The sequence below is a fragment of the Mercenaria mercenaria genome, chromosome 2, assembly GCF_021730395.1.
Source record: "Mercenaria mercenaria strain notata chromosome 2, MADL_Memer_1, whole genome shotgun sequence".
Classification (NCBI taxonomy): Eukaryota; Metazoa; Mollusca; class Bivalvia; order Venerida; family Veneridae; genus Mercenaria; species Mercenaria mercenaria.
The window spans coordinates 69218208-69228608 of NC_069362.1; the positions used below are offsets into that span (position 1 = coordinate 69218208).

Genomic DNA, 10401 nt, shown 5'->3' on the forward strand with positions numbered 1-10401 from the left:
TAGAGCTAAACTTTTGTGATTGACAGAGCAAATATAGTGCTTGTTGAATATGTTTCTCCTGTAGGTTGAAGTGACAGGAGAGATCTACGCCCAGGATCATAGACATTTGAGTAACTCTCTGCCAGGTCTGGTTGAAGTGATCATGTCATACCCAGAGAGTATCTCCAAGGGAACCATGGTGCTGGATCTTGGCCGTGCTGCTTTCTATAAGCTCAAACTCTACAATCTTAACAATGTGGTGAAGGTTTATACTGTCAGGCTGGAAACTTCAAAATGCACTCAGGAACCAAACAAAGGTAATGTTGTATATAAATTAGTGCCTAGAAAATGAATGTTCAGTGCCATGTACATAATACGGAATAGTAGAAGTCTTTGCTCAAAACAGCAAATGTGGGGGGTGGGTTCATAGCATAGAATTATAGAAACAAGTGCATCTCAATGTTGGAGATTTATTCTTACGAAGAGTATGCTATGGATTGTAAACTTGAAAAAAGTAAAATTAATTTGTGATTTACAAATGATAGCAGGGCATTGATATGTGTCACTCCAGCAAGGGAATATTTGACTTCAAAACTAAATTTTCCATTGCTTTTCATTAGACACATTAGTGTTTTGATATGAACATAAACACAATACCTTATATTTAGCGCATCCTAAACATTTTAGGGGGTGGGGTGGGTTGGACACTTAGATTTGCCTTTGTCCAGCTGAATGTTGGTCTGTGCAAAATTGTGTTTGGCATATCTCAAAAAAGTATTTGACCTAGAGTCATCAAAAATAACAGGATTGTAATTCAGCATGTAAAGATTTACGCTTGGGATTTGTTTGGGATGTCTCTCAGCCAGACCAGGGTTATGGCCCTTAACTTAAAGAAAATATGCATAAAGCACCTAAAAATTTGCGTCACATATATGTTTTGTGTCTTGATGATGTTTTGTAGTATCTTTGCCCACCACTCTCCAACTCCAAGTAATACAAAAGTCTAGTCTTACATTGTCAACAACTAACTTACAGCAATTAGTGGGGGCACCAGTGTGCTATGGACAAGCATTTAGTTTATCAGAAAAATGTCCTCCAAGAAAACTTGGTGAGGAAATGGAAATTATAATTCTTTATATTATTTAATTTACACTGTTACATTGTTTACACTTTATTTCACATATAATAATGCCACTTTTTATATGAAATATTACAGATACAAATTCTGGAAGTATATTGAGGTTCCATGTTCCTTGGGGAAATGAGGATATTTATAAGTATATTGAGTAAGTATGTGTACAGTAGCATGGTGCCAATAAAGGGATAATATAAGGTTTTTGTGTGTTAACATTTGCAGAAACCTGAAGTATTCATTGGAGACTAATATATCCGAAGGGCTTCTGCAGCTGTTGATACACAAAATGTGTGACAGCACTATTCTTGCAAGAAAACATGACATATAGACTAAACGTATTAAATTTTACTCACTCTGGCGTTGGCGTCGGCATCACACCTTGGTTAAAGTTTTGCATGTAAGTACATATGGCTATCATTTAAGGGCATATAGCTTTGCAACTCATTTTTTCTTTTTCTAGATCAAATACCAACCTCACTGGGTCAAGTCCCATAACTCTGACATGTATTTTGAGCAAATTATGCTCCCTTTTGGACTTAGAAAATCCTGGTTAAAGTTTTACATGCAAGTTATTATCTCCAAAACTAATGCAGATATTGAATTGAAACTTCACATGTGTCTTCGGGGTTATAAAACTAGTTGATAGCATCAAGTCCCATAACTCTGACATGCATTTTGGCCAAATTATGCCCTCTTTTGGACTTAGAATATCCTGGTTAAAGTTTTGCGTGCAGGTACATACAGCTATTACGAAAAGGCATATAGATTTGAAACTTATTTTTTCTTTTTATAGATCAATTATCAACCTCACTAGGTCAAGTCCCAGAACTCTGTCATGTATTTTGGGCAAATTATGCCCCCTTTTGGACTTAGAAAATCCTAGTTAAAGGTTTACATGCAAGTTACTATCTCTAAAATTAATGCCGATATTTGTGTCATGTGTCTTCGGGGTTATAAAACTAGTTGATAGCAGCAAGTCCCATATCTCTGACATGCATTTTGGTCAAATTATGTCTTGTTTTGAACTTAAAACTTCTGGTTAAAGTTTTGCATGCAAGTTACTGTCTCCAGTACTAATGCAGATACTGGATTGAAACTCTATAGATATTTTAACATTTAGGGTAATATTTTCCTGCTTCTGGGACAATAATTTGAATAGTCGGGCTTTGGCTGTCTTACGGACAACCTCTCTGTTTACTGAATTTTTAAACAATATGCAATACTTAAAGGTGATATCTTTATTCTGCTACAGTTTTTAATTACCATTCTTGTTGTTCTTCCAAATGGTCCACTTGATTTTTTAAATACCTTTAACCAGGGTGCACAAATCAACAACACTACAAGCATGAAGGGCTTCATTGGCCGAGAAGTTAAGGTAGCTGACTTCAAATCATTTACCCCCTCCCCAATGTGGGTTTGAGCCTGGCTTTGGGCATAGAATTCTTCATGTTAGGAAGCCATCCATCCGGCTTACGGAAGGTTTATGGCTCTACCCAGGTAAAAGCCGGTGGTAAAATTATGCCCAGAGGGGACACCTTGGATCTTCCTCCACTACCAGAAGCTTGAAAGTCACCATATGACCTATAATTGTGTTTGCATGACGTTAAACCCAACAAAAACAAAAAATTTAAAGCAAAAGCATTGTATTCAATGATTTTGAAACAATTATTATTTCTTCTCTCATTTACAAACATGACATTAATGTTTTTGCATATTGTTCAAAAATTCAATAAACAGGAACACAATTTCATAGATAATATTTTTGTACAAATTATTTTGAGTGTGATATACATTCACAGTTATCTATGACAGATCAAATGCCTGAGCAGGAAGTGTGCAGGGTAAGCTATTGTGATCACTTACTGTCTGTCCGTCATCCACTAACCTCAGTATTTTTATGTTAAATTTGAAACAGTTTGATTGGAGAATGTGTACTTTGTATTCAGATTGTTTTGATACATCTGTGTGTTGCATATGAAGTCCAGAAATGTGTAACAGAGTTTGTTTAATTATAATAATACTTGCATTTTTTAGCTCGACTATTCATAGAATAGTAGAGCTATTGGACTTGCCCATGCGTCGGCATCCGCGTCCTGATTTGGTTAAGTTTTTTATGTAAGCTGGTATCTCAGCAACCACTTGTGGGAATGGATTGAAACTTCACAAACTTATTCACTGTGATAAACTGACTTACATTGCACAGGTTCCATAACTCTATTTTGCTTTTTTTTACAAACTTATGCCCCTTTTTTGACTTAGAAATTTTTGGTTAAGCTTTTGTATGTAAGCTGGTATCTCAGTAACCACTTGTGGGAATGGATTGAAACTTCACACACTTATTTACTGTGATAAACTGACTTACATTGCACAGGTTCCATAACTCTATTTTGCTTTTTAGCTCACCTGTCACAAAGTGACAAGGTGAGCTTTTGTGATCACGCAGCGTCCGTCGTCCGTGCGTCCGTGCGTCCGTGCGTGCGTCCGTGCGTGCGTAAACTTTTGCTTGTGACCACTCTAGAGGTCACATTTTTCATGGGATCTTTATGAAAGTTGGTCAGAATGTTCACCTTGATGATATCTAGGTCAAGTTCGAAACTGGGTCACGTGCGGTCAAAAACTAGGTCAGTAGGTCTAAAAATAGAAAAACCTTGTGACCTCTCTAGAGGCCATATGTTTCACAAGATCTTCATGAAAATTGGTCAGAATGTTCACCTTGATGATATCTAGGTCAAGTTCGAAACTGGGTCACGTGCGGTCAAAAACTAGGTCAGTAGGTCTAAAAATAGAAAAACCTTGTGACCTCTCTAGAGGCCATATATTTCACAAGATCTTCATGAAAATTGGTCAGAATGTTCACCTTGATGATATCTAGTCAAGTTCGAAACTGGTCACGTGGGGTGAAAATCTAGGTCAGTAGGTCTAAAAATAGAAAAACCTTGTGACCTCTCTAGAGGCCATATATTTCACAAGATCTTCATGAAAATTGGTCAGAATGTTCACCTTGATGATATCTAGGTCAAGTTCGAAACTAGGTCACGTGGGGTCAAAAGCTAGGTCAGTAGGTCTAAAAATAGAAAAACCTTGTGACCTCTCTAGAGGCCATATTTCTCAATGGATCTTCATGAAAATTGGTCAGAATGTTCACCTTGATGATATCTAGGTCAAGTTCGAAACTGGGTCACGTAGGGTCAAAAACTAGGTCAGTAGGTCTAAAAATAGAAAAACCTTGTGACCTCTCTAGAGGCCATATTTTTCATGGGATCTTTATGAAATTTGGTCAGAATGTTCACCTTGATGATATCTAGGTCAAGTTCGAAACTGGGTCACGTGCGGTCAATAACTAGGTCAGTAGGTCGAAAAATAGAAAAACCTTGTGACCTCTCTAGAGGTCATATTTTTCAATGGATCTTCATGAAAATTGGTCAGAATTTTTTATCTTGATGATATCTAGGTCACATGTGCTCAAAAACTAGGTCACTTTGTCAAATAATAGAAATAACGACTTCATACTCAGTTCAACACTGGGTCATGTGGGGATAGGTGAGCGATTCAGGACCATCATGGTCCTCTTGTTTACAAAGTTATGCCCCTTTTTCGACTTAGAATTTTTTGGTAAAGGTTTTGTATGTAAGCTGGTATCTCAGTACTCACTAATTGGAATGGATTGAAACTTCACACACCTGTTCACTGTCATGATCTGACATGCACAAAGCAGGTCCCATAACTTTATTTTGCTTTTTTACAAAATTATGCCCCTTTTTCGACGTAGAATTTTTTGGTTAAGTTTTTGTATGTAAGCTGGTATCTCAGTATCCAATAATGGGAAAGGATTGAAACTTCACACACTTGTTCACTGTCATGATATGACATGCATTGCAAAGGGTCAATAACTCAACTTCGCATTTTACAAAATTATGCCCCTTTTTCACCTTAGGAGTTTTGGGTTAAATTCTTATATGTAAGCTGTATCTCGGTACCCACGAATGGGAATGGATGGAAACTTCACACACTTGTCCACTGTCATGAGCTGATAAGCGCTATGCAGGTTCCATAACCCTATTTTGCTTTGTTACTATATTATGCCCCTTTTTCGACAAGGCTGTTGAATAGCGGAGCGTTGCTGTCCTTCGACAGCTCTTGTTTTTGTTTAAGGTTTATTTAAAAGTCATAATTCAGTAAATACATATAACCAGATCATGCAGTTAGCCTTTTAGAAAAAAATTTTGCCACATTTTTTTTTTCAAATATATCATTTCATGTGAGGTAAACAAGTTATAAATTTTGCCAAGTGAAAAGTGTAAAGAAATGCAAATATGACAATAAAGAATGACAATGATTGTTGTTTTTATTGCTTTCAACATTCCTATTATTTGGTATATTTACAGATATGGTAGAAGTGGGAACATGAGTTTGAAGGTGCAGCATATTCCCCCAGACCCTGTGATTACCCCGTATGACCCAGACTTCCAGTTTGATGCCCTGCAGGTGGAGAATGATTATGTAGAACTGTATATACATCTAGATCCTACATGCTCCTACAAGCTTAGAATCAGCATGTCCTTCAGGGAAATGTTAGGTCAGGTACGTCAAAAATTATTTTGTTTCAGTAGTAGGTTGGTACATTTGTACATAGGCATGTACATATGATGCACTGACTGGCTGTTAAAGCAAAATGGGAGCTGTCCAAGGTAGTAGTATTTTAGTGGGTTGGACATGCTTCACAGAATGCCTTGTGTGTATCATTACAATGGCTCCTGAGGTTGACCTCCAGCAAAGTTTCACAAGAATATGTTCTGTTTTCTGTCACCATTTCCTGTATTTATTTCACTTTTGATGATATCAAACCAACAAACTTGTAACTTATGTATTACTGAAGAAAAAATACTAAGAAGCTGAGCTAGCCATTTACATAGTACTAATATTCTATGTCAACAAAACCATTGCTAATTAAGTAGATATGAAAAACTTGTGTTGATAGCAGAATTCAGAATGTTCAAAAGGTCAAAGGTAGAAGAACTGTAATTACATATAGAAGTTTTACCATGAGAATTATCAGTCTCATATGCAGTAGTCTCCCCTTACACTACAGATATTGATTGTCATTTGATATTGTATTTTTTATTATTCCCCCCACTGGTGTTTCACTGGAGGGGAATTATGAATTGCTCCCCATTTGTCTATCACGAAGTGAGGATATTTGCAATGACCATATTTTTTATGAGACTTGGTACATGGATAGATGGCAATATGGAGAATATGCGTGTCCTTTCATTTTATTGCTATGGCAAATTATGTATTCATATGGCTACAGATAATTAAACAATATGATTTAAAAGTGGAATATGTGATAACCTTAAAAATACAAGCAATTATTTTATAAAATTTGGTTAATAGGTAGAAGACAGTGTTCAGAACACTCACATTATTTTGTTTTGTCTGTTAGTCTATCCTTTCATCCATCTGTCAGTCCTTCTGGCAGTCATAACTTTAAAAGAGATTTTTAATGAAGCCTTGAACATAGATTGAAGGCAGTATGTAGAGTATATAGATTATTTTATGTTGTCCATTTGTTTGACTGTCCCTCAGACACAAAATAGAGATACTTGTTAACTTTCAAAGTACAAGAAATTTTTTCATGAAACCTGACTTGCAGATGGTATTTAATTTGGAGATTTTGCAGGTTATTCAATTAAATTTCAATATGAAAATTTGGTTTCTATGGCAGCAATTTGTTAGGCTGTAAGAAGTACTCAGATGTTCAGATACTAGCAGTCCTCTTGCTTAAAATCTAGAACAGCATATTTGTTGCATCGTGATCAAATCTGATTCTCTATAATGAACTTAAGAAATTTTTAGGTAAAAAAAAATAGTTCATGCAGATATGACCACTGGAACATATCATAGTTAATAAGTGTATTTGATATAATCTTTGAGAAACGCAATGATAGCTGACACCACTTCATTGTCATATGTCAATATTTGCTGTGTTAGATTGTCTTTGCATTCTTTCTTGCTTAATGTTTTGACAGTGAATACAATAATTATAGACCAACATTACTTAATTTAAAACATTTCTGAGTAAATATTGACATACTGTGCTACAGTTAAAAGGGTTGTATCATTGTTGTTTGGTTAGTTGGATTATAATGTAAGGTAGCAGTGAATCAGAGAAGTCCTCTAATTAATGCGAAATGCATATTCATGGGATGAGAATTTGTGGGGCCTCCGTGGCCGAGTGGTTAAGGTCGCTGACTTCAAATCACTTGCCCCTCATCGATTTGGGTTCGAGCCTCATTCGGGGCATTGAATTCTTCATGTGAGGAAGCCATCCAGCTGGCTTACAGAAGGTTGGTGGTTCTACCCAGGTACCCGCTCGTGATGAGATAATGCACGGAGGGGCACCTAGGGTCTTCCTCCACCATTAAAAAGCTGGAAAGTCGCTATATGACCTATCATGTGTTGGTGCGACGTTAAATCCAACAACATAACATGAGAATTTGTTCTAATAGAACACTTGATTTAGAATATCTACATGGAACGGAAGTACAGCATCTAAGACTGACTTCATTAGAGTAAGACCTTGCTTGCTTTTAAGTTACTTCCAGTGTATGCAGGTTGATATTAATGGTCAAAATATTCTGAAATATTTATGTCTCCTCTTTGAAGAAGGACTATATAGTTTTGCTCATATTCATCTGTCTGTCGGTCAGCAGAGACTGTTTTCCGATCAATAATGAGATAATGTTTTGGCGTGCAGCTGTCAAATGCGTGTGGTCAGTAAATGACCACTGTTGTTTTGGGGGTCAGTATATCAAAGGTCGTGGTAACAGTGACTTTGCGACTTAAATGGTTTTTGATGAATAAGTAAAGAATGCTTGAGCCTACAGTTGTCAAAAGTTCAGAGGATGATTGTATGGGGTTACTAGAGGACCATAAATGAGCCGTGCCATGAGAAAACCAACATAGTGGCTTTGCGATCAGCAAGGATCCAGACCAGCCTGCGCATCCGCGCAGTCTGGTCAGGATCCATGCTGTTCGCTTTTAAAGCCTATTGGAATTGGAGAAACTGTTAGCGAACAGCATGGATCCTGACCAGACTGCGCGGATGCACAGGCTGGTCTGGATCCATGCTGGTCGCAAAGCCACTATGTTGCTTTTCTCATGGCACGGCTCAAATCATCTTGAGACTCTGATCAATAGCTGGAGAAGGCATGGGTGTACGGAGGTCAACCTGACAGTTTGCTTGAGACTGAAAATTGATCAGTGTGTCATTAAGTCAGAGGTCAGGGTCAAGCCATGTTTGAGACTGAAAATTACACACCCAGTTATTTTGAACAGGCTATGATGTTTTACAAGCAGCTCTTGTTCTTATTCAGCTGACCTTGACACTTGTCTTCTGTGTTCAATTAAACAAATGATTAGCCTCATTATTCATGAAGGAAAATTGTCAGGTACTTGACAAATGTAGAGAAGTAGCTAGAACTGGTCAGGAAATCTGAAAGGCTATTATTTAAGAAATAATAAGTTCCCAAATGTGGTTTATCGCAGAATAACCCGAGTTTTGAGTTCTTATGCGTAAGAATATATCACGAAGGCTGTAGGCCTGAGTGATATATTGTTTCGCATAAGAACGAAAAAAATCTGGTTATTCTACGATAAATCACACTTGGGAACTTATTATTTTGATTCTAACATGACATTCTAGTATCAACAGTGTAAGAAAAATGGTAACTACTTTTTACGACTGTACTATGCACCTGGATCGGATGACGTCATTGCACGCAAGTGGTTTATTGCAGAATAACCCGAGATAGATTTTGCTCTACATGTATGTAGGTTATTTGCTGGTCTTGTTAGAATAATCATTTAAATACTGTTGGAAAGTGCAAGAAATTTAACATGTTTCCAAAATAAATGAAGTCTGATTTCTGTCAATGTACAGATTGAACAAATTTTATATCATTCTGGGGCTTGATGCATTGCGTAGAGTTCTGCAGTTGTTGTTTTAATTGTTGTTGTTTTGATGCTTAGTAACACAGCTACTAGTACATGCAATGTTATCTTAGAAGAGAGAATAGCATGCATGTTGAGGGTTAACTGGGAAAATACTGTATCTGCTTGTACATAAGGAAGGTTATACAATAGTTTCACATATAACCATGTGAGCAATAATTAATGACTGCCTGAAAAATAACAGAGATTGATTAAGATTTGTAAAGGAAATCCTGTAAACACATGAAATATTTACAGATAATGTACAGTTTAAAAGCATTGATTTTCCTTCTGAAAAAAAAAATCAATTAGTACTGATCACCATCTTTGACATGTACTGTGTAAATCACTGCCTAAAAGACATTAATTAGATAGCTCAAAAGAGAATATTAAAGCCAATGATTATCAGATTCTGTTTATTTGCATTTTATCTTTGTCTGAATGGAAAGAAAGAAATTTGGCATATTAAGTGAGTGTACTATTTTGTCATATAAACCTTCACAGGCTTCAACGTCATTACCACTCATAAAAATTCACTGTTGCTCCTTGATGGATCAGTCATGGCTGATTTACAAGTACAAAATTTTAATGTAAAGAATTTTTAACTTTTTGCATGAAGGCACTTTACTCGCGAACCACTGCACCCAGAATCAGTTTTTGTAAAAAAAAAAAAATAAATCATAATTTCCACAGGAACAGATCCAATAGCACTTCTGTCCTTACATGGTGAAACCTACACGTGTCAGACAGCGCTACCTTGGTTACCGAATTTGCAATCTACGCCGCGGGAGATTAGCGAGTGATCATGTGTCAAGTAACAATGTATAATTATATGACCCCTAATTTGCAAAACCTTTTAAAACCTTATATGAATGACGCGTCTGCATCTAAAATTACAAGCTGTTGAACTTGTGCATGTTTTATTTCCTGCCGAGAAATGTGTAATGTGAATTAAGTATCAATGCACCAGACGCAAATCTAGCAATTAGATTTTCTAATTTAATAGCTCCAAACTCGAAGTAATTTACTACAAAAATAAACATTGCATAGCGGGGCCGAAAAAAATCAAATAACAGCCGTATTATAGTGCGGTTGGCATGTGATGCTACGTCAAACTGCTATTTTTGTATCTACTTTTACTTTGACAAGCATTTCATAAACAAACCACGGGTACATTTCTAAATGAAATAGACTGTTTTGTTTCCACGCATACCTATGTTTATCGTTAATGGAGCCTCTATAATACACACGAAAGCTGCAGGTTAGTACTGCCGCATGCATACAACTACGGATCA

At 36.6% G+C, this 10401-nt stretch overlaps 1 protein-coding gene across 1 annotated transcript in view; it reads left to right on the forward strand.

Moving 5' to 3' along the window:
• The window catches only part of LOC123562262 (GPI inositol-deacylase-like), a 92827-nt gene that overhangs the window by 28301 nt on the left and 54125 nt on the right, over window positions 1-10401 (forward strand). Inside the window, exons 16-18 of the mRNA XM_053526393.1 lie at window positions 65-296; window positions 1196-1265; window positions 5500-5695. Coding sequence (XP_053382368.1) covers window positions 65-296; window positions 1196-1265; window positions 5500-5695 — 498 coding nt within the window. The remainder of the gene's footprint in view (window positions 1-64; window positions 297-1195; window positions 1266-5499; window positions 5696-10401) is intronic.